This window comes from Gambusia affinis, linkage group LG08 (genome assembly GCF_019740435.1).
Source record: "Gambusia affinis linkage group LG08, SWU_Gaff_1.0, whole genome shotgun sequence".
NCBI lineage: Eukaryota > Metazoa > Chordata > Actinopteri > Cyprinodontiformes > Poeciliidae > Gambusia > Gambusia affinis.
Window position 1 is genome coordinate 368,013 of NC_057875.1, and position 24,029 is coordinate 392,041.

At 46.6% G+C, this 24,029-nt stretch overlaps 2 protein-coding genes and 1 long non-coding RNA gene across 4 annotated transcripts; 2 read left to right on the forward strand and 1 right to left on the reverse strand.

Annotated features, from left to right (window-relative positions):
• The first annotated feature begins 1,051 nt into the window (after nucleotides 1–1,051).
• slc45a3 (solute carrier family 45 member 3) lies at nucleotides 1,052–13,616 on the forward strand. Of its 2 annotated transcripts, XM_044123852.1 has the most exons (7): nucleotides 6,510–6,596; nucleotides 9,002–9,231; nucleotides 9,334–9,444; nucleotides 9,713–9,903; nucleotides 9,972–10,614; nucleotides 11,274–11,539; nucleotides 11,840–13,616. In XM_044123852.1, the coding sequence occupies exons 2-7, from the start codon at nucleotides 9,105–9,107 to the stop codon at nucleotides 12,218–12,220; spliced, it is 1,719 nt and encodes a 572-aa protein (XP_043979787.1). In that variant the 5' UTR covers nucleotides 6,510–6,596; nucleotides 9,002–9,104; the 3' UTR covers nucleotides 12,221–13,616. The 2 variants fall into 2 exon arrangements, with proteins under 2 accessions (XP_043979788.1, XP_043979787.1); XM_044123853.1 differs by lacking the exons at nucleotides 9,002–9,231; nucleotides 9,334–9,444 and adding an exon at nucleotides 1,052–1,252 and having other exon boundaries at nucleotides 6,307–6,596.
• Nucleotides 13,617–15,364: 1,748 nt separating this feature from the next.
• LOC122835104 (fibroblast growth factor 6-like) lies at nucleotides 15,365–21,550 on the forward strand. Its single transcript, XM_044123855.1, has 3 exons — nucleotides 15,365–16,507; nucleotides 16,969–17,072; nucleotides 19,949–21,550. The coding sequence occupies exons 1-3, from the start codon at nucleotides 16,192–16,194 to the stop codon at nucleotides 20,123–20,125; spliced, it is 597 nt and encodes a 198-aa protein (XP_043979790.1). The 5' UTR covers nucleotides 15,365–16,191; the 3' UTR covers nucleotides 20,126–21,550.
• LOC122835105 lies at nucleotides 20,998–23,774 on the reverse strand. The gene is made up of 3 exons (XR_006371258.1): nucleotides 23,639–23,774; nucleotides 22,271–22,352; nucleotides 20,998–21,082 (listed from the first exon to the last, which is right to left on the reverse strand). It is a non-coding gene; the product is annotated as an uncharacterized LOC122835105 (long non-coding RNA).
• Between the last annotated feature and the right edge of the window lie 255 nt (nucleotides 23,775–24,029).

A 24,029-nucleotide genomic window follows, 5' to 3' on the forward strand; every position in this document is an offset into this window, starting at 1 on the left:
GAAAATAAGTCAAAGTATGATTTTAAAAAAGTGACAGTAATTACTAATTATTAAAGGTAAAATATGAGAAAAGAGAAAAAATAAAAAGGAAACTACTAGAGTGTGAGAACTCAGTAGCGCCTCCTCTGGCTGCAGCTCTGAACATCTTCTCTGCCAGATGGATGGAAAACATCTGGGAACATCAGCTTTCAAGTCTTTCCAAAGATTCTCAGTTGGATTCAGATATGGCCTTTGACTAGGCCATTCTAATGCCTGGAGCAGCTCTGATCTAAACGGCTGGTTGTTGAATGTGAACTTTGACCCCTGTCTCAGTTCCTCTGCTGGTTTTCCTCGAGGATCGTCCTGATTAGCTCCATCCGTCTCCCCACCACCTCTGACCTGCTTCCCACAGCATGATGCTGCCACCTCTGTCTCAGTGGTATGTTTGGGTGATACGCAGTGCTAGTTTTCTGCTTTGGTAACAACACTGAGTTTTATTTAGAGTTATGAGAGTAGAAGGAGACACCATATTTTAATTTCACTTTTCAACTTTGGATGTAAAATTAATTAGTTTTAAAGTCAAGATTAGAATGAAGTCTTAATTTTGAGCTTAAAATCTTTACTTGCAAAGGCAAATTTAACAGACAGAAAACCATAATTTTAACTTTCAAAGTTAGAATTATAAATTAAAATCTTTTCATAACATATTGGGCTCCTTTTTTAATTATTTGATTTCTAAAAATAGCAACATCTGTCTGGTTCTGGATTATGTTACAGCACGAGTAAACCAGGTCCTGGTGGTATTTACTTGTTTGCATGCAGTTCTGTAATTTTCTATCAACTTTTTGTTACCACTTCCGGTTGGGGGCCACATTTTTTATGCTTACAAAAGAAAAGCTTGTTAACGGCAGCTGTAAGATCATTTAACATTTACTGCAGTGCCTCTTGTTTCAAGTGAAAATTAGGGTTTCTTACACATATGGAAAATCACGGACGCATCTGCTTAACAGTTTGTTTATTAATCAGTGAAAAGAAAACAGCGTTGTTCAATTTTTGTGACCTTATTTTGAAAAGCCCCGCCGGATGTCGTTTCAGCAGCAACAGCAACTTGATGGCTGTTGTCACAGCTGGGTAGTTGGCTCGCTGGAAGTTGAGCAACAGCCGTCTGGAGAAAGCGAGTCGCGGCGTGGATTTCTAGCAGCCCCGCAGAATCCACGGAGAAGGTTCGGCTCAGGAAAGTCCATCACCACGGTTCCGAATCCCCTCTGTGAAGGTACCGGTCTCATTTAAACCCCGGGCTGCTCGTTGTTCGGTACTTTCTAACTTAACCGTTAGTGTTGAAACTTGCTCATTGAGTCTTTTTCCAACCATCCGCCGCCTTCAAACCGCAGGCTACGGATTCATCATTTAACCCAGATATGGTCGCTCAGCGCCGTCCTTCTTCTCCTTTAAACCCGGTTCGGCTCAGACCCGCAGTAGACGTGTGGGATAGCGGTGGAGCCTGCGGCTAAAAGGTGAGCGGTTAGGGGTTAGCCCGCTTCCAGCCGCCGCGGCGTGGTGCTTTCTGGAAGTTTGTCCGCTCGGCGGCGCCGAATACCGGGCTCCGGGCTCCGGGCTCGCTGACGCCTCTGAGTGCCATGATGGCAGAAAGTGATCCGAACCGGACCCGGGGAAGGGTTCCTGTCTGTGTGGCGGGTCGCCGTAGCCCGCTGTTTGACACATGGAGGTCTGGGGGTCGTGGTGAGGAGACCCCCGTGGAAAGTTACAAACTCCTCTACTGAAAGTACTGCTGTTTCGATGAACAGACCCACCATCCTGCTGGTACTGAACCGGACCGGCAGAACATTTGATTGTTAGATTATTTCACCAAAAAAGCAAGTGTGAAACTTTTAATTGATACTGAGAGCAGGTCTGAAGGAGACCGCGTGAGCCATCTCTAAAGACCGTGAACTCTTCAGCAAACGATCTTTGATTGGTAATTAGAATGAATATCAGTTAATAAACTCACAATAATACCTTTATTGAGCAAAGGAGACATTTGGTATGTTAAATAGATATTAAGCTCAAACGTCCAGAGGAAGTTGATGAATGAAAGTCACTGATTAATTTTACTGACAAGCTATTTCCCGAGTTGTTGTGGTGAGAGGTAGCGAGGCAGCAGGCGGGAGACCCAGGACGTGAAGAATAAATGTATTTTAAAGTTATTTCATTAAGAAAGTCAGCCAGAAAGTTTGTTTTCAATTCTTTTTCAGGTAAAACATTATAAATGATTTGTTATTAATATTAAGATGTGCTTGTACATCATACCAGCAGCTTTTTAGGATGTAAATGATGAAAACATGAGCCGACACATTATAAGATCGAATTTCAAGAATTAATTGATCTTCAGGTGAGTTTTTGTCAGACTTACACTTTAACAATAATCCCTGGATATCAGCCTTATTAACTAGAACAGCAAAATATAGCATATTCTCAGTACTTTTATTTTATGTTGCCACATTTCTATCTGTAACAAATTTAGCAGAGTTTCAGGTCTCTGCTGAAAACTGAGGAGAAATTGATCCCCAACACCCCCATGCCTTCAGCAGCCAATCAGAAGCAACGCCTGCTTCATGAGGAGAGAATCCTGCATATTCCCCGATTATTACTCTATTATTGCCCCATTATTATTCTATTATTGCCCCTTTATTATTACTCTACTGGTGCCGGTATCCATGACGACCTCTAATGGAGACGAGTCCCATCAGAAACGTGGAGCTAGCTAGCAGTAGCGGGTCCTGGTGTTTCTCCGAATGGTTTAAATAAATCTGTTTATTGGAGGTTTGCTGCTCTGTGTGCAGAACCATCAGATGTGATTCTGGAAAGAGAAACAAACGTGGCTCATCTTTGGGTTCTGGGTTAAAGTGATGCAGTCGCAGCGCTGCAGCAACCTGACAGCGAAACACAAAAACAGCAACATGTCGCTAGATGATGGCGACGTCTGGGTCAGAAAATGAAAAGAGAAGCACAAGCCGTTACTGTTTGCAGGGATTTTAATGTAACAAATATTTAGTGATGAGTTGAACTCTTAACATTTTAAAAGTTAGATTTTCTTTCATAAAATGTGAAAAATGATATTCCAGCTTTGCACACAATGTTTAAAACAATTCAGGGGAAATCCTTTTGAACCCCCAGTAAACCAGCTCGGCGTTCTGCTGATCCACAGCGCCGTTAATAGGAAATGTGAACGTTTGGCTCCTGATTCATGTCGTAATTAAACATTTCTGGCTTAATTAATATGGATAAGATGGAAAAAGTGGAATTTGGGAAACAATGAAACAGATTTTATGAGGTTCTGAATGTTCCAGTGAAAACTGAATCTTTGGGCCATTTGATTAAAACCAGGAAAGACGGATTCCTCCAGATTACATGTTTCTGTTATTCTGCTGATGATGGATATTCATTTAGTTCTCCCCAGACGTGAGGGGCCGTGGCCCCCGGGGCCCAGCCTTAGTGCCCTGTCGTTTAAGGACGGGTTTGGACTCCATGTTGGACACAAAGAATAAAATCCTCATTAGTATCTATTAAACTCAGCTGCTGGTTTGTCTCCTTAACTTGAGAGATTTTACTTCCAAGTTTTGGACTTTATTGCCTCCATTAAATAAAGAAGATCATGTTGTTACACATTGACATTTATTTAGAGAAATGTCTAATTTTCCTTAATTTCTACCATAAACTATTTCTTGAGTCCCATAAAATGAAGTAAAAACAAATATGGAGACTTGGATGACACACTACTCAGATGAAGTGTTTTATAGTTCCTTCAGAGGCAGAGCGGACCGCGCTTCAATCCCGATGAAGGAAGGGAGAACATCAGGAACGCCGATGGATGCTGTTGGTCCTGGATCCGAACTTGGGTCTGGACCTGATGGACAAACAGAATCTCCATGTTTAACTAGAAAAAAATCACAAGAATCCAGATTTACTGCAACTCAGAATCGGCAAAAAAAATAAAACACATTCACTGTCTGTCGGCCTCCATTTTGTAACAGTGCAAGATGTCCTGATGTTGCTATGGAGACGGTACCAGAACATTATCAGAAAGGAGCAAATCAAACGGAAACCATAGAAATGAAAGCGATTAATTCAGATCAGTCTTGGTTGAAGGAAATATTTTAAACTCATTGATGGAGCTGGACACCAGTACAACCTGCCTGCCAACAGGGGGCGCTGTCTGCAGACAGGGGGCGCTGCCTGCAGACAGGGGGCGCTGCCTGCAGACAGGGGGCGCTGCCTGCAGACAGGGGGCGCTGCCTGCAGACAGGGGGCGCTGCCTGCAGACAGGGGGCGCTGTCTGCAGGACGTTAGCATGTTCCTGGGGGTCCTGGTGGTCAGGGAGGTCGGTTTACTGCAGCACCTCCTGGTGGCTCCTCCTCCCTGGTTCCTGACCTTCAGCCTCCACTGGCTCTCTGCATGCAGCTTCTTATGGACACGCTGGGCCTGATGGGGGCGTAACCATGGCTACCAGAGAGCTGGAGCGGTTGGCCGGTCCACAGCGCTGCGCTCATGGTAACAATAGGCAACAGAAAGCTGCAGATATGCAAAACATTGCAGCCTATCAGGACGCCGTTGGACACACAGCTGTCCTAATGCTTTTGTCACATGGGCCAAAACTGTAAGGTCAAAGGTCACGGAGCCCAAAAAAATGCAATGTCATAAAAATAGTTGAACAGAGGGTCAGAACCAAAACTGCAGGTTTCTGTATTAAACTACATCTACACATTTTTATGAAAGAAATGGAAAAAGCATCAGGCAGTTTGAAAAACCAAGATGGAGGAAACCACATGTTGGGAGGAGGGCAGGGGGTAACGGTGTGGGGTAAGAGGCAGGAGACACTCCAAGGTCTGCTGGCCTTGAAGCAACCTGCTCTTCAGTGAATGATGAAGATACAGAGAGTCCAGTGAAGGTCAAAGTTCAGCCACATGACTGAGTCCATCGGGGTTCAGCAGAGTTCAAGCTGGAACCTTTGTATTCGCATATTTCTGCTACGCCAGTGTTTCTCAGGCTGAGGACCACTGGGGGCCACTGGGAACCACCGGGGGCCACTGGGAACCACCGGGGGCCACTGGGAACTACCGGGGGCCACTGGGAACTACCGGGGAACACTGGGAACCACCGGGGGCCACTGGGAACCACCGGGGGCCACGGTTTGAGAAACCCGGTGGTCGGCCCATAAATCATGGAGCGGCTCCTCGGTTCATTTCTGCTCCTGAACTGATTGTGGATAAGACTGCTAAAAGGACTTGTTCTATCCAAAGCTATACTAGCATAAAACAGCATCTAAATGCTAAACACGTAGCAGCTGATGCTAATGTTGGCGTCCACAGTCCAGATTTCTAAGGAAGCTTGATGAATGGATAGAAAAATACTTAACAGATTGCAACCTAACAAAATTATAAACAGTTTTGTTGCTGAGTTTAGACTGATGTTTATTCAATAATTTAGCAGCATAAAGGTTTTTGAATTATAAATGTTGCTGATTCTGTCAATTGAAATGTGATTAATTAGTTACAGACCCTGAGATGAATATTTGAGGTCCCTGTTTGATATTTCTGGATTATAAATAAAATCCATACTAGTTATTAAAGGAGGCTGTTGGAGCTGCTGTGACCCGGTACTGTGCTGACATGTGGGATGTTCTCAGAACCAGAACAGATGGTTAACTGTCAAGATATAATGGTTTCTTATCAGTCAATATTGATAATTATTGACCACTGTGTTTTCCTTACTGTAATCTGCATGGATAAAGTTGTTTAAACAAACTGGAAGCGTACCGGTACGAGCCGCTCCGGGCTACAAGCTGCATGGTTCAAACGTGGGGGAAAAGTAGCAGCTTATAGTTCAAAAAATACGATAGTTGTTTTTCTTCTATCTGAAGTTTTGTTGAACTAAAGCCGTGACCTTTTCTGTTTTATCCAGTTTTCTCTCCACACCGTCATTTTTTATTTTTACAGTTTTGTGGCGCGGTGACAAAACATTAAACTCCTGCTGCGCAAATTACTGAATGTGTTGTTGTTAGGCAACCAGAGAATGAGTGGGTTGCTAGGCAACCAGAGAGAGTGAGTTAGTTGATGCTGCCCAGCTAGTTTAGCTCGCTGAGAGACGTTCAGTGGCTAAAGCTTTTCTTCTGCCTACATCTCCCACAATGCTGTGCAGTGAAGATATCGAATATTCTATCAGGCGAAATAAAACAAGCAATCTGACTGACAGGTTCTGGTCCAGCCGTCCAGAACCAGAGATCTCATCCTGATATCTGAGCCTCTCTGATTTCTTTCTTCTGCTCCTCAGATCCACGATGCAGAGAAGAAGATGAGTCCTCCAGAAGGTCTGGGACAACTTCCTGTCTTTGCTGCTGTCCCTCCCACTCCCCCAGATCTCACCCCTCTTAGTGCCTCCCTTCGCCCGGTCCCCAGTAGGGGGCGGTAAGGCGATGTCTGGATGGCGGTCCCAGGGGCGCCTCCTGCTGCTGAACTCGCTGACCTGCGGCCTGGAGATCTGCGTGGCGGCTGGGATCACCTACGTCCCCCCGCTGCTGCTGGAGGCCGGGGTGGAGGAGCGCTACATGACCATGGTGCTGGGTGAGACTCTCAGATTGACCTCTGACCTCTCCGTTACACAGCTGCAATAAAAACACCAACAAGATTTATCAGCATGAATAAATCTGCTTAAACATTTTGACTAAACTGACAACACCTTTATGTAAAAATGAGGAATCTAAAACCAAAGTCTCTGAATTTATTAATAATAAGTTGTTGATGAGCAGAAATGATATCATTTAGCACCATTAGGAGCATTTCTACTTTAGAGATCAACATCATAATAACAAACTGTTTACAAACAGAAGTTTTATGTTCCCATTTAATGTCTGAGTTTTCCTGATGAACCAGTCTGTTTGTTGGGCTCTGATTGGTCAAAAAGGACAGAGATTAAATTTTAAATATTTCTTTTTAATCCTTATTTGTTTGTCTAGAGAAGAGACAGAAAACCTGATTCTGCTGTTTTTATTCAGCAGCTGTTGCTTCAGCAACATGAAGGTGATAATAAAGTAAATCTGAGCGTCTCGGTCTTGATGCTGAATCTGTTAGCTGCTGATCGCTGTCATGGTAACGCAGTCTGAGGTCTATGCCCATATTAGGGCGGTGGGCGGGGCTTCACTCAGGACTTGTCTGCTGTGTTCCGAGTAGCAGGAAGATGCAGAAGGTCCATCAGAGCCGCTCCGATCGATCCGCTCCGATCGATCCGCTCCGATCGATCCGCTCCGATCGATCCGCTCCGATCGATCCGCTCCGATCGATCCGCTCCGATTGCCGATCAGCCAATACTTGGATGTGAAAGCGATTAAATTAAGCAGCCGCTGTGTTCAGATGCTCTCTTTTTGTACGAGGAAACTTGAAACTCGGGACATTTATTGGTGGTTGAAGTTGTTCTGTTTTGTCCACTGAACAAGTTGTTTATTTTGGTGAGAGGCTCCAGGACCACAGTGAGGTCTAACAGACTCTTCATCGCCTATTTTTGTTGTTTACTTTCTCACTCTGGGACACAAACTTCAATTGAAACCATCAGCATCACAGAGTTTATGTAGGTGGTGTCCAAAGTGTGGCTCAAGGGCCATTTGTGGGCTTTGGAATAATTTTGTGTGGCCCCTGACAGCTGTTCGGTTTTTACAGGATGAGACTTTTTACACAAACAGCAGAAAAATAAATGTTTATTTATTGACATGATCAAAGCTGCTGAATTTGATTTAATAGTTTCAACATAAATTAAAAGATTTTAAATGGTTTAACATTTAAATGTAAGATCTTATGGAGCTGGCAAGTTTACTTTATAAAAGTTGAAAGAACAATGTTTACAATTAGATTGTTGTTACCATAGCAACAATCTGATGCTGTGAGTTTAGTCTGTGAGTTTAATCTGTTCACAAATACAAATGAATAAACTGTAATTCTAACTGATTGTTTTCAGGTTGGCCAGTTAATCTCCTCCCTCCTCCCAGATTAAATCAACCCAGAAGCTGTTAGAGCTGCTGATGTTTTAGCAGCAAGAGGGGCCCCTAAGTCAGATTCTGCCCCAGGCCTCATGCAGCCTTGGACCGGCCCTGCAGGATCAGTTCAATCTGCTGCTCTGATGCAGAGATGAGCAACAAACTGAGATTTAATTCAATGATGTGGCTTCAGCAGCTCTAACATTTCTGTCTGTTGAGTTTTAATAAGAGTCACAGAAACTGTTTTGGTTGTTGGAGTTTTAAAGGACGAGTTTCTCTGATCTCTGCGCTGATTAACTCTGTCTGACATTTGGTGTGGTTTGGTGCTTCGTGTAACGCTGGGCAGCGAGTTGAGATGTTCACATAGAGCTGCTCAACCAGAGCTAACGCGGCGCGGTTAAATTAAACTCTGACCTTGATCAAAAACTCTGGAAAGAAACATGATTCCTCACTGAGGGTTGATGTAAATATCCATACAGGTCAGCCTGAGTCCAGTTAGAGTGAAAGGCGCCAGCGCTGTGATTGGTCAACTATAAACTTATCTTTTAGGAATAAATCCACTCTGCCAGTGAAACACTCAGAGCAACAGAGATGCTTGCAATACGGATTTTAAAAAAAAGAAAAACAAATTGTGTTATGTATACATATATATTTTTTTGAATTATTGTTATTATTATTTTACTAAAAACATGAATAAGGGGGTAAAGCATGGCAGCCTTATATTGCACTGGGGGAAACCCTGAAACGGTCATCATCCTGTTGCTGTCCAGTAATGTGAACATGGAGAACCAGCTCAGTCTGTCCATCACTGCCCTCACATCTCCAACCTCAACCCAAATCTCCAGGGTTCTTTCTAGAACATTTCTGAGATTAATCTAAAAATTTCTGTAGTTTTCGGAATAAATTCATTTGATTTTTTATTTAAAATTACAGTCCTAATACTGAGCAGTAGGAGACTGGATAACCTGTGATTTACTGTTCTTTTCTTTCCTGTCCCCCTAGTGGAGGATGGAGGGATAGCAGGCGATCCCAAAACAGGCTTACTGGCTGATTGCGGATTTCAACTCTTGTATGGTGGTTTCTAACCAACCAGATTCAGGAACACATGGAGAGGAAGCAGCTGGTGTCCTTCTGTAGCAGCAGCTGGCCTGAATCAGAACATCTCAGTGAGCTGGTTCCTGCATGCTGGTGTTCTGAAGAGCTCATGTTGAGCAGATGGAGTCTGAGAAAAGGCAGGGACATTATGGAATATGTCAACCATTATGTTTTTGAATGATACGGGTCATTTTGATGTTCTCTGGTCCTGAATAATGAAGGTTTACTGTGAAATTCAGCTGTCTGCTCCATCAGGACGCCTTTCCTTACATCTGCCCTGTCAAAGGCTCACCAGCTGTTGCTCAGCGCCCCCAAGTGCTCAGATAATAATCAGCTACATAATTCAGAAAGTAGGTCAAGCCATCAGTTTCACTTTGAGTTTCCTCACTTGTAATACTGTTCGGTTATGAGATCTGCTGTCTCTTTGTGTGGACAGGTTGTCAAAATGCATCACCTTCATTCTTCCCTGCAGGTCGGGCTGCAGCAGCTACTTATGAACATTTTGATTGAACACTCTTATTAACCAACACTGGACCATTTTGGGAAAAGTTCTGCTCAGAAACATGATGATTTTAGCAGGGGGCTGTGATGCTTGTGGTTTTCCCGGTGTGTCTGCAGGTATCGGCCCGGTTCTGGGGCTGCTCTTCATCCCTCTGATCGGTTCGGCCAGTGACCAGTGCAGCAGCAGCTACGGCCGCCGCCGGCCCTTCATCTGGCTGCTGTCACTGGGCGTCCTGCTGGCGCTCTTCATCATCCCCAACGCCGACCTGCTGGCGGCCCGTCTGCCCCGGGCGGAGCGGACCCTGCAGGTGGGCGGGACCCCGTCGGCCCTGGAGCCTGCTGGGAAACTCCTCTAACTGCTGCTGCCTTTGTCCAGGTGGGCTTCCTCATCCTGGGCGTGGGCCTGCTGGACTTCTGCGGCCAGGTGTGCTTCACGCCGCTGGAGGCGCTGCTGTCGGACCTGTACCGGGACGAGGAAGACTGCGGCCGGGCCTTCGCCATGTTCTCCTTCATGGTCAGCGTGGGCGGCTGCGTGGGCTACCTGCTGCCCGCCGTGGACTGGAGCCGCAGCCCGCTGGCCGTCTACCTGGGCGGCCAGGCCGAGTGCCTCTTCTCCCTCCTCATCCTCATCTTCGTCACCAGCGTCATCGTCACCATGAAGGTGTCTGAGGAGCCGGCCCGGTCCGGCCCGCGGCCGGAGCCCGGCGGCGGCGCCAGGGAGGCGGGGCGCTGCGGACTCCCTCGCTCCTGCTTCTCCCTGCTCAGGTGCAAGCTGTGGCTGCTGGGGGCGGGGCCTCTGCTCTGCCTGCTGCGCACCTGCCGCACCACCATACCCGCCATCTTCTGGAGCTACTGCCGCGTGCCGCGCGTCATCAGGCAGCTGTGCGCGGCGCAGCTCTGCAGCTGGATGGCCGTCATGTCCTTCATGCTGTTCTACACAGACTTTGTGGGGGAGGGGCTTTACGGCGGCGTCCCCAGCGCGGCGCCGGGGAGCGTGGCACGGCAGCGGTACGATGAAGGTCAGACTCTCTCTCCTCATTCTCTGATTGGTTAATGGCTCAGCAGCTGTTAGGTAGCATAGCATCCCTCAGTTAGCATCAGCTGATCAGGTCCAGCTCTGTCTCCTGATGTCCGTTCAGCAGACAGAACGATCCTTCCCTCCTCTGTGTTCCTTACTTTTTAAATAATCCCAAAGCAATAAGGTTTATATGGATAATAGTGCTGGGGCTATTAAAATGTTGTGACGGCCATGTTGGAAGGACTTCCTGGAGGCGGAGTTTCAGGAAAAGCAGGAGCTTCTTAAAGAGACACAGGCCCACTTTGAAGCCGTTGGGTTACAAAGTCAAAATTATTTAAATTATGTTTGATATGTACAACATTTTAATAACAACTGAAGGCAACATATTTACTGGATCTATAAAATCATTCTGTGTGCTTGGAAAATATGGAATACTGCCCCTTTAATAAGAATTTAACTGATGTGCAAAAATATTCATTTTTATTTGTGTTTTAACTTTTTTTAAGCCTCCACACCAGGGGGCCCCAAAGTGGCCCCCCAGGACCACTTTGGGGCCCCCAACGATAGCTAGAGACCTGTTGACACTTTTAACACAAAAACCTGGCAGGCCGCCTGGTTTTCGACCCAGGTTCGGTTCTGACCCGGTCCGCTCCGTTGCAGGCATCCGCATGGGCAGCCTGGGCCTCTTCCTGCAGTGCGCCACGTCCACCATGTTTTCTCTGGCGATGAGCCGCCTGCTGCGGCGCTTCGGCCCGCGCCGCGTCTACCTGGGCAGCATGGTGAGCTTCACGCTATCCGCCCTGGGCATCTGCCTGTCCAGCAGCATCGTCATGGTGACGGCCATGACCGCGCTCACCGGCTTCGCCTACGCCACGCTGCAGACCGTCCCGTACACGCTGACCTGCCACTACCACAAGGAGAAGGAGGTACGTTGGCGCCCCCAGTGCTCAGGTTAAGGCAGGGGCCCCAAAGTGGGTCCCTGAGGGCCGAGTGCATCCTGCAGGTTTTATTCTCTCCTGGTACCAACAACCTTTCAGCAGGTCAAAGTTCCTCTTAGGCTTCTAAAGATCCATCATTGGATCCAGGTGAGTTAAACCAGGGAGAGAATAAAACATGCAGGAGGCCCTCAGGGGCCACTTTGGGGACCCCTGGGTTAAGGTGTTGGCGCCCCCCCAGTGCTGACCAGATGGCGGCGCTAACCGTTCTGTCGCTGCCTCTCGTTGCAGGTCTACTTGTCTCCAGGGAAACCCAGAACCTCGCACAGCAACAGCGTGGCGGCGGGGCGGGACGCCGTCTGTCTGACCCCTGCAGAGGAGGAGGGGGGGGTCCAGAACCACAAACCGCCTCTCAACAGGCAGGACGGGTTTGAACACTTTCCCCTCCAGCAGGGTGAGGCGGGCGGCGAGCGGCGCGGCGTGGGGCTGGACTTCGCCATCTTGGACAGCACCTTCCTCCTGTCGCAGGTCATCCCCACGCTCTTCATGGGCGCCGTCGTCCAGCTGGCCGGATCCGTCACCGCCTACATCGCTAGCTCCGCCCTCTTCGGCGCCGTAGCCATCTACCTGTCGACCCGCATCGTCTTCGACCAGAAGGACCTCCGGAGCTGAGGCGGTCAGGTCCTTCTTTACCCACAATGCCTTAGGGTGTGAGGGCGTCCTCAGGTAGAACTTGAACGATCTGAATAATCTCCAGGTTCCATCTGGACCATTTAGGACCGTTCTGGTTTGGTTCTGATCCATTCGGTTCTTCAGGTCTCCTCTGAGTCCAAATGGGAGAAAATCCCAACATTTATCCATAAGCATGAAGGAACATCTACCAGCCTGAATATTCCCACCAAAGTGGGCGGAGCCAGAAGAGGCTGGGGGCGTGGCCAGGTCTGAGAGGGGGAAGACCAAATCAGCACTAATGCTAACGCTAACGTAACCATTTAGCCATCTGGAGACGTTTCTCCTCCAGAAGTTCTGCTGATGTCCAGACCCTGAAGGAGCAAAGCAGCCCAGGCCATCATACTGCCACCACCGTGTCTGACTGTAGTTCAGGATGCAGACATGAAGTCAGTGTTTCTGGCCTTTCAGAAACAATTTTTCTGCTTTTCTACTTCCTGCTGCCAGACGGTTCTGGACTCTGGGGGTAGCAGAGATTTCTGGGCTTGTTTGACCGTTAGTTTAATCTGCAGCGTTTAATGTGGAGTGAATATTTCCTCCAGCTCCGGCTCAGGTGAGCCTCTCCCTGTTTGCTGCTGGTGGATCTGCTGTGGAACCAGTTCAAACTGGTCCAGAGTACTGGTAGCATGCACACACTGACCTCTGCCCTGCTTAGTTTCCTGCGTTGCCATGGTGACAGTTTGCATCTCACTGCATATCCAGACGATAATGCAGGACGCCAGATGGCCTTGTTGCAGAGAAGTGCATGGATACCGTCTCCATAGCAACCATCCCTGAAAAGACCAAAAATGGAGGCTGAACCTAGAGCCGGGTGTGTGTGTGTGTGTGTGTGTGTGTGTGTGTGTGGGTGCGTGTGTGCGTGCGTGTGTGTGTGGGTGGTAAGAAGCCCCCCCCCCATTAGCGCCACCTTGAGGTGAAACTCAGGACTCTGTTGCCGTGGCAGCAGTCAGGAGGAAGGTGGCTGAAGAAGTGCCTGCTCTTTATTAAACATGTAAATATGGATTTATTTATTCTGCTGAAAGCTTTTCTGTGGAACACAAATTATTTATATGGAAAGCAACTTTAAAGCTAATTTATTTCATAAATATGAAGTCAGTTTTATTACCTGTCATGTTTTGGGCCTTCTTTACCTCTGAATGTTCAACCGGGTCGATGGAAACCAAATCTGATACTTTTGATATGAATTAATTTTGCTCCTCTTTATACTCTGTACCAGCTGAAGGAGTGGAGAAATATGCAATTACCAAACAGATTTTATAAAGAATAATAAGAACTTTTATTATCCACTCACGTCTTCTGCCTTTACATCTGAAGATCATTAAAAGTCAATAATACAAACCTTGGTTTATTTCAGTGATTCACTTCCCAGATTTCAGTCCCTTTGAAAACATCAGATTAATAAAAATGGTTTTAATCCAGACATGTTTTCCTGACATCACATTACTCAGAGTCCCCTAACCAAATACTTTCTGTATGATTGTTTTTGTTTTTTTAAAAACCAAAATCTGGAGGCAGTCCATAATTATGACAATTACAATTTCCACCTGTAACTGGGGCAGCCGCGCAGATATTTTCAGATACATAGTGGAGGCAATCAATCAATCAATCAATCAATAAATCAATCAATAAATCACTTCTAAATATGACCTCTGACATGGACAGCGTGCAGCTTTACTGACAGGAAATCAGGAAAAACTTTGGTTTAAGTGGCGCGTTGAGCAAAAATCCATCCAGAACAAACTGAAGAAAAGATTGTTGATCCTGGATCATCTGAACAGACGGCACGGAGCGCGGAGCGCGGAGCCGGAGCACGGAGCGCGGAGCCGGAGCACGGAGCGCGGAGGAGAATCATCAGTGGAATAGTGACTCTAGTCAGAGGTCAGTCAGTTTCATTTCACATCAGTCCGTGTTTTTAAACCGAAAACAAATGAAACACAACAGAACATCTCAATATTATCTAAAAACTGACGGGTAAAAATAAAATGAAGAATTTTTTTCACAGTCAAAATGATGATCAAATCCAAAAATATGGTCACAATTTAGACACTTTAATATGACAAACGTCTCCGCCTGCAGACCCATAAAACCAGGTTTTCCTGCCGTCCATGTTGGATCCTCTTTGCCCAAGAGAGCAGGTTTAAGTTAACGGTGCTGAGAGCTGCATTGGGTTAACACGGTGAATTTAAACTGTCTGATCCGGCCTTCAACACTCCAGGTCGCCTCAGGTTGTTGCAATCCAGTTTGGCTCCCATTCATACCTTAGTGAAGCTGTGAGCTGCTGCCACATCAGTAATTACTTATTTCACTCATACGACTCTTACAGCTACCGTTGATGCTATTTTCTCTACATTTAGTTTACAGTTCCTCTCTATATCTCCAGATCCGTGACTTTGTTCATAACATCAGTCCTTGTTTTCCCAATAGACTTTATTTTACAAACTCAATGTAGATTTTTCATCTCAAAAAGTTAGAATAGCATCTCATCACTTAATACAGTAAAGCTCAATGAGATCAGAGCAGAATGGTCAGAAGAACTTGGAATACACATTTCTGATGAGACTTGGAATCCACTGTCCGGTCCAGTCCAGTCCGGCCCGGCCAGGCGGCCGCAGTGGCTCCTTGTGGTTCTGGCCGTTGACAGTGATGGTCAACCTGTGTAGTTTGTTGTTTTTTTCTTTCCCCTCCAGGTGGTCTTTTGTGGCTCTAGTGTCCTTTATATGACAGCAGGCTGACGAGAGGGGGGACGACATGCGGCAAATATGGGTCGGGTCCGGGAATCGAACCTGCGGCGGCCGTGTCGAGGACTCGTCCAAATGTGGGTTGTGCTATCCCCTAAAACTAAAAAATGATGGTCGAAAACAAACTTTTTTAGTGTTTCTGGTCCAGTTGCTAAATTAATATTTCAATAATCAATTAATCATTTCATTCCTAATTAAATTATGGAAATAATGGAACATTTTGGACCTAATTAAACCGTAAATGGCGCCATCTGCTGGAGATGAGGAGGAAGTGTTGCAGGTGCCGGGCCTGCCCCCGCCCCCGCCTGTTGTCTGATACATGGAGAAGCTGATCCCCCCCGCCCCCCCTTGCTGCGTGAGCGGCACGCAGGGAACGGAATGCGGGCCGATCAGGTTCTCCTCCTGCTTTTCCTCCTGAGCTGAGAAATATCTGGATGAACACTGGATCTGATTGGGCCGCTCTGGTCCCGGCTCTCTTGGCGGACTATAACCCCCCCCCCGTCCCTACCCAAACACCACCTGAGCTCTCCGGCGCACCTGATGCGTCGATTCATGCAGAAAACCTTCATTTAACTTTTTCAGGGAAAAGTTGCGGAGCTGCGCGGCCGAGGATCATCAGAGCGCCGTCACTGCTCTCCGGTGACAGCCGGCCTGTTTTTACACCTCCGTTCTAAATAAGGAAGCGGCCGGACAGACACATGACCGCCCTCCGGCCCAATTTGGGAGCCGCAGCGCCCCACCACGACCCAGGCCGCTGACCGCCGCCAATTTGGCGCAGACTGCCGCCATGTCAGAACGGGATGTGGGAGCCCGTCCCGGGTAGAACCAGAACCAGGGCTGCTCGGTGACTCTGCAGGCGGCCCGGAGGATCAGCGGAACCAGACCCGAGCCGCAGACCGTCGGAGCGAGCGAGAGAGAGGAAGAGAGAAAGAGAGAGAGAGCGGGGCGCAGAGGAGCTGCGAACCATGGTAATCACCACCAGCAGCAGCAGCAGCAGCAGCAGCATCTCCATCAGCTCCTGCGCGCCCACCGCCGTCTCCTCTCCTCCCGACCCCCGGGGCTCCGGAGCTCCGCTCCGCCGCTCGCCAGCCAGCCGCCGCCATGCAGGAGCAGCGACACGGGGCGCGCTATTTTTAGGCTCATTAATTTGGAGCACGTGGCCCCGAGGCGAACCGGATGTCAGCTGTGCAAAGGTTCCTCGGCAGAATGTCCTGCTGGACGCCGACCGCAGCGCTGCTCCTGGGCGTCCTGCTGGGAGCCGCGGCGGGGGCGCCAGCGCCGGACGCGACTCCACTGGACCGGCGCTGGGAGACGCTGTTCTCCCGCTCCGTGCTGTGGGTCTCCGGGGAGAAACCGGGGCTCAGCTGGGAGACTGACTACCTGCTGGGCATCCAGCGGGTCCGGAGGCTCTACTGCAACGTGGGGATCGGGTTCCACCTGCAGGTCCTCCCGGACGGCGGCATCAGCGGGGCGCACAGCGAGGACCCGTACAGTGAGTTCCTCCCCCGGGCTGAAGCGGGGAGGCAGGAGGCTGGAGCGGAGCAGGCTGCCCCCCCCCCCGTCGGTGGCCCCCCCTCGGTGGACCCTCGGTGGCCCCTTTAACATGCATGACTGACTTCTGCTCTTCACTGGGAGAAATAGCTACATTTCTTCCTAATATGATGCTATTAAAAACAAGCATCATCAGCCCATCTTCATCCTCCTCCTCCTCCTCCTCCTCAGCCATGTCATGAATGTATGGACGCTTTTAGACCCAACTTATTTTTACGCAGCCATGGCGCGCGGCCCCCATGCATCCTAGTGCATGCGCTGATGCATCTGCTGCAGTTCCTGCCTGGATGCCGCGCAGTGTGCGGAACAAAGGCCCCTCACCCTGCGCGGCACCCTGCGGGGTTCCCAGCGGGACGGCGTGTCCTCTGTGTCCGCTCTAAAACGCTCTCTGCCCCGCTGCAGGTCTGATCCAAATATCCACGGTGGAGCGCGGCGTGGTGAGCCTGTTCGGGCTGCGCAGCGAGCGCTTCGTGGCCATGAACAGCCGCGGCAGGCTGTACGGGACGGTAGGTGAACCCGCCGCTCCGCCAGCTCAGAAAGGTCTATTTAAAGGCCGCTGATGAGGCTAGCAGGTGCAGCGTGGGAATCCCCCTGAGGCCCGTTAAAGCCACGGCGCTAATTTCACATGGAACTGGCCGTTCTGGGCCCGGGTGGGAGGGAAGGGGGGGTAATACCTGCGGAAGTCTTCACACTGGATCGTATTTTACTGATCACATCAGAAACATCCTGTAATCTAAATAGTGTGGAGGGCGTTTGTCTTCAGCCCTCCTCACTCGGATGGAGCAGTTCCGGTTCTAGAGATCAGGGAGGAGGTTCTGGTTCTGGGTCAGTTTAGAGCAGGGTTCGGTTCTGCAGCAACATCCACGCACAAAACGTGAGTTCTCTGTCAGCGCAGTTTAAAGACGGAAAGAAAAGAGGAAAACCGGAAACAGTCAAACGGAAAATGGACAAGTGACGTCACCGATGAGACGGTTCAGTCAGGGGATGTGTGGATATACTTGATATTTAAATATTTTTATGATGCAGCAGCCACAGTGAAGTAATGTTATTAATCTAATGATGATTATTAATGTAATGATGATGCCAATCAGAGGTTTCCATGGAAACGGACATTTATGATCATTTTAAAATTAGATTTAGCATCAGAAGCAGAGAAAGAAATTGGAATATCTTTAGACATTATCAGTGTAATAAATACATAAAGTACAATATGTAACATTTATTTATTTTATTATTGGATATTTAATGCTTTCATTTACTCCTGATTTTCAAGGTTTGGATATCTGAGCTTGATCAGAATATCGATTTTGATGTGTTGTTATTGTTGGAAATGTTCTGTTGAAATTAATCTACAAATAATCTGTAATTAATCTGTAGTTCTTTAATCTGAACCAAACTGGAATAATTTCTGAAAAGTACAGAGTTATGAGGTTTTACAGAAACATTACTGTAGATTTAACATGTGATAATAAAATAACAGGAACGGACCGAATGGAACCAGAGCAGAACTCAAACACAGCATGGTGGTGGCAGCATCATGCTGTGTGAGGGAGAATGAGGCTAAATCAGAACAAACCTGGAAGAAAACCTGCAGAAGAGATGAGACTGAGGTCAAAGTTCAACTTCCAGCAGGACGACCAGAGCAGACAGATCAAAGCTGATTCATGGGTTAGAGTGGCCTAGTCAAAGTCCAGATCTGAATCCACCGGAGAACATGCAAAAAGTTGTGAAGATGGACAAACCCAGAGGAGGCTGAATATAAATACACACCACACTTTTCAGACGGGTTTGGTATGAAAAACCATAAATCAGGGTGTGAAAACTTTTGCAGGAAGATTTTTCTTCAAACTGAATCCAAGGAAACATTAAAGGTTTGAGTTTGTTATCAATAATAACAATAATAATATTATTAGTGCAGACAGCAGCAGCTGGTGGATGTGTCCAGAGGACGGACAGGAATGTCCCGGGGTGTGTGTGTGTGTGTGTGTGTGTGTGTGTGTGAGAATGTGGCTGATTATCTGACTCTGAGTGATGAAGTGTCAGCCTGAGCGTCTGATAAGTGATTGGACTAGGCCACATGCTCGCTCAGCGCTGCAGAGGATTTCTGCTCTTTCTGCTCAGTGACACATGAAAACACGTTTATTTATTTATTGTTAAAAGTGATGAGAGCTGGTTGGACGTGAGACTGAATGATGTTTAGTGGAGACGATAAAGAAAAGTGACGGAGTTACTGCAAAGTCAAGAAAACAGTCTAAAGCCTCTTTCAGTGTCTCTGCTCCAGTTAACATTGATCAATTACTAAATTAGTTGACAACTATTGTCAACTAATTGCACAGTGGTCCAGTTGGTAGCTCTGTTGCCTTGCAGCAAGAAGGTCCTGGGTTCGATTCCCGGAGTCTGCATGTTCTCCCTGTGCATGGTGGTTCTGTCCGGTTCTCCGGCTTCCTCACACAGTCCAGAAACACGACTGGTTAATTCTCCCTAGGTGTGTGTGTGTGTGTGTGTCTGTGTTGCTCTGAGACAGACTGGTGACCTGGACAGGTGACCGGGACAGGTCACCCCGGAGAGGCAGCAGCTCCTCATGACCTCCTGACCTCCTGACCCCAGTAGGGTCAAGGTGTTAGAAAATGAATGGATATTTCAATAATAATAACATTTAAGTGAATTTGGACCTAATTAAACGTATTTGAACTTTCCTCTTGGTGGGATGAAGACGACGACGTTTCACTGTTATTACAAACATTAATCAAAATGAATCAATTATTCATTTAGTGATTTATTAATCGTTAACTTCGAGCATAAAAACTGAAAGAACAACACAGAGAAATAATAAAGCCAAAAGTCTCCTAATATGAAATGTTTCAGATAAAACCTGATCTAGTTCACTTTCAGGAAAAATCTCCTAATAATCAACTTTGTTTGCAAATGGGCTGTTAAACACAAAACTTATGGGAAATGTCATTTTTCAATTTTTTTTCAATGTTTTGTTCCACAAGAGCTTCAATAAATATCAGCAACTATGAGTAATTATCAGTAGATATCAATAAATACCAATATCTAACACCCTTGACCCTGGTGGGGTCAGGAGGAGCTGCTGCCTCTCTAGAGAACCTTCTGGACCAGAGGCGGGTCGCCTGGACAGTCTATCACAGTAAATACCAATTATTATCAGTAAATACCAATTATTATCAGTAAATACCAGTAAATGAGGAATGATGTTTCTGTCTGCTGGGTTTTCTTAGATAAACACTTTTCAAACTAATTTGAATAATTAATTGAGCGTGCTGCACTGGCTGATGGAGGATCAATGATAATATCTATAATTGAGTTGAAATCGTTTTTCTCAGGGTGACCTCTGACCTCTGCCTTCCTGTCCCGACAGACTGTCTTCCATGATGAGTGTAAGTTCAGGGAGAGTCTTCTGGCCAACAACTACAACGCCTACGAGTCTGCGGCGCACCGCGGCTGCTTCATAGCGCTGAGCAAACATGGCCGCATCAAGAGAGGCAACAGGGCCACCACCGCCATGACAGTCACCCACTTCTTACCCCGGATGTGAGGCGGGACACAGGAAGCGGCAATAAACTGATTTGCACATGTGGATTATTATTATCCCAGTGAGAAACACCTGGACAGGCCTGAAAACCTGGACCGGACTGCAGCAGGAGGAGCGGGTTGATGTTTACTTCCTCCTGATGTATTTATTATTAATGTTGTTATTATGTGGCAGCAACAAATCATTAATCCCAGATTATTAATCCTGGATTATTAATCCCAGGGTTTTCAGCTCAATCTGCTGTTTTGGTTTTAATATTCACATTTTTTTCATGCAGCATAATTTACTTGAATTCAGAGCAGAAGGAGCCCAGCAGGGGGCGCTGCCCCTCTGTGTTGCCCCCTCCTGGCGCCTGTCCACCTTGCAGTGACCTTTGACCCCCAGCTCTCCACCGGTTTCTCCTGATCCATCAGGAAATCTCCAGAGTTCTGGTTCCGACCCGGTCGCCGTCTGTACCAACCGCTCAGTTTTTGACAATCTGAAGCATTTTGAGGGAGAAAACTAAATCTGAAGAGGGTTGAAAACTTTTCCACAGCATTCTGGCTGATTTACAGGAAGTGATGTCACAAAGAGGTTTGGTAGCAGAGAGGAGTTCAGACCCGATTCTGGTTCTGTTGGAGAGCCGCCGAGGTCGGTTTGTTGCAGCAGTCGGTCCAGTAAACTGGATACGGTTCTTCCAGCCAGTTGATGATGAGGACAGAGACTCCAGGTCGTCATGGAGACGATCCTGGATGACCTTTGATGACCTTTAGGCCTGCGCAGACACATCACCTGTAGCTTTTGAAACTTTATCTCCAAATGAAGGTGCAGCATATTTCTACTTATTGTTCTTATTTTCACTGACTGCAGGTTTCTGTGCAGGAGGTGAGGTGGTCGTTCTTCCTCCTAACTTTCTCTACACAACTTTGGCGGCTCAGAGGAATCTGTCAGCAGCATTTTGGTTTGTTTCAGAGTGAAAGTCTGGAGAAAGTTGATGAGAAACAGAAAAAATATTTAACCTCCAGATGCAAAGAGAGATCTGAGTGAGCCGGGTAAGTCTGCTTCAACTGTCAGCTGGGGTCAACTAGAGGTCAGCTGGGGTCAACTAGAGGTCAGCTGGGGGTCAGCTAGAGGTCAGCTAGAGGTCAGCTGGGGGTCAGCTAGAGGTCAGAGCTGTGTAGCTGTCCAGCTGCAGCCTGTTTGTTTCGGTTTCCTGCGCTCAGCTCCTGGTTCTTCTTCCTGTTTTTAATACTTCACCTTCTGCCTTAAGTTCCAATTGTTGAAATGATTGTAAATTAGTTTGAAAACAGATTTCTCCAGTCGTTTGTTTCTGAAATACAAGTGAGAAAAATACTATAACAAATAGTTTTCCTTTTATTTTTGTACGTCTGTGCTGTGCACAGCAGTCACATGTATTCCTGAGATGAAAATAAAAATTGTTTTGTAAAATCTTTTCTACTGAATTTCTTCCAGGTTTTGTTTTGGTTCAGTAATTTTTGGATCTGAGGAGAAACTGAAGGTGAGTGTGGAGCGCCCTCTGCTGGTCAGAGGATGGAAGCGCACTGTTCAGCTTACAGTAAAAATGTAAACTAGTTCTGAAGTTTTCATGATTTTTTGTGATACTCTGATATTAAATGTTATGGAGTTTCAGTTTCTCTGCTCTCTGATTGGATGTCAGACTCGTCGTGACCTTTACCAGGTGAACTTTGAAATGAACAGGTGTTATTCCGAGCATGCATCTCTCGAAACTTTCGCATATTGATGAGAAAACGGACTAAAATATGACTGAAGAGGAAACTTTTAAAGATATTCGTAACATTATCATGTTTCCTAATCATGTAAGGCCTAAAACGGTGGGTTTTATGTTGCAGATTAATTGAAATAAATCCGGTTTTGATACCTTTAATGAGACATGAATCCAATGTTTTACAGTTTCTGATGTACATCCAATTTTTCTTTTAACACCACAACAGCTTAACGCATGAGAAAACAGAGGGGTAGAACATTTAATAACTGTCCAGTCTGTTAATTTTAATTTGAGCCTGCCTCTGTCTATTGTGCTGTTGATTATGTAGAAAATGACATATAACACATGACCATCCAACAGCTCCACACTGCAGGGAATGCATGTTCTGCTAAGGGACATCTGGGCCTGATGACCTTCCTCACCTGGGGTCACTGGACCGTTTGACCTTCTGCATTCATTATGTCACAACAAAGGGTAAGGCAGCATCAAGTGGTAGCATCAGCACTGTGAAGACAGATTGATGGATGTGTTACTGAAGAGTTAGACCTGAGTAAAGTGAATAACTTTATGAATAATTTTTGCATGGTTCAGCTTATTTAAATATTCTTAATGGGAAAAACAGAATAGATTTGGAATATAATATTTTGACATTGATGCATGATGAGCATTTTACAAAGAACACAACCAGTCGTAATTTTTAAATATATTATTTTGTAATATCAGTGCATATTTATATAAAACAAACAGAAAATCATTAAATAATGATTAATACCGAATAACTACATTATTAAACTACACATATTTATATGCACATGTGTATCTACATAACAACTCTAACTAGAGGGCTGCACAGTGGTGCAGTTGGTAGAGCTGTTGCTTTGCAGCAAGAAGGTCCTGGGTTCGATTCCCGGCCCGGGGTCTTTCTCCATGGAGTTTGCATGTTCTCCCTGTGCATGGTGGGTTCTCTCCGGGTTCTCCGGCTTCCTCCCACAGTCCAAAAATATGACTGTCAGGTTAATTGGTCTCTCTAAATTCTCCCTAGGTGTGAGTGTGTGTGTGAATGGTTGTTTGTCTTGTATGTCTCTGTGCTGCCCTGCGACAGACTGGCGACCTGTCCAGGGTGACCCCGTGACCCCGCCTCTCGCCCGGAACGTAACTGGAGAGGAACCAGCAACCCTCCTGACTAGGGTGACCAGATTTGGGTTTCTGAAAAGGAGGACACAAGGGTAGAATCGGCGGACAAACATGCGCCAACGGGGGGAGGTAACACTATGTATGTGTTTTGAGGCAGTTGACCAAAATCCCGGACGGTTTTTAAATTCCCCCAGGACATTTTTTTAGGTCTGAAAAGTAGGACATGTCCGGGAAAAAGAGGACGTCTGGTCACCCTACTCCTGACCCCATTAGGGTGAACAGGAGATGGATGGTCTATATACATTTTATTCATGTTTTCCAGCTTAAGAGATTCATCAGCAGTGACTCCGTCTCTCCTTAAAAACATTCTTTATGAAACCTTCAAAACGGGAGCTGCCTTTTGACAGAGTGAAAGAATTTCACATAAATAACAGATTATGCCACATTGTGTCGCATAATCTAAATCAATATCAGGGACTAATTTAAACTTTTTAAAGCTTTCCTAAACCTCAGTTAGGAAGGGTTAGCTATAGTGCTAACAGCGGGTTACTCCGTTAGCACTATAGCTAATATTAGCTGCCATTTTGCCGGCGGACATAAATACAGTTTAGTAATATTCTATACCCAAAATATAAACGGTAATATGTCCGTCTTACTTGTGAAACGTTATCCCCCGAGATCTCACGTCAACAGTCCGTCAATCCGAATAAAAATATCCGGTGGTGCGGAGGTTCTGCTGCTGTTTTAGTTTAGCCAAGTAGGAAGGACGACCGCTCCAAGATGGCCGCCGTGATTCCTGCGCCAGAGCAACCACTTTATATGGACCTTACCAAGCTCCGCCCACAACCGACCCACGTGACCGCAAGTCTCACAAGCAAAACCTCATAGCGCATTATTTCTATGTAAACATGACTCCATTAGTGCATCATTTCTACCGGATTTTCACAATATATCATCTACTACAATGGACAGAGGAAATAACAAGTTCATGTCATCATCTGGGAGGAGGTTACTGGTTTCTCAGTCACAAGCTGGTTGCAAACCTGA

Excerpts from the sequence above, each read along its gene's own strand:
- slc45a3 (XM_044123852.1), top strand. The coding sequence starts at position 9,105 with ATGGAGAGGAAGCAGCTGGTGTCCTTCTGTAGCAGCAGCTGGCCTGAA. Across the intron at positions 9,445-9,712 it reads TCAGCTACATAATTCAGAAA|GTATCGGCCCGGTTCTGGGG; the intron begins GTAGGTCAAGCC and ends GTGTGTCTGCAG. Across the intron at positions 10,615-11,273 it reads ACGGCAGCGGTACGATGAAG|GCATCCGCATGGGCAGCCTG; the intron begins GTCAGACTCTCT and ends GCTCCGTTGCAG.
- LOC122835104 (XM_044123855.1), top strand. The coding sequence starts at position 16,192 with ATGTCAGCTGTGCAAAGGTTCCTCGGCAGAATGTCCTGCTGGACGCCG. Across the intron at positions 16,508-16,968 it reads GCACAGCGAGGACCCGTACA|GTCTGATCCAAATATCCACG; the intron begins GTGAGTTCCTCC and ends GCCCCGCTGCAG. Across the intron at positions 17,073-19,948 it reads GCGGCAGGCTGTACGGGACG|ACTGTCTTCCATGATGAGTG; the intron begins GTAGGTGAACCC and ends CTGTCCCGACAG.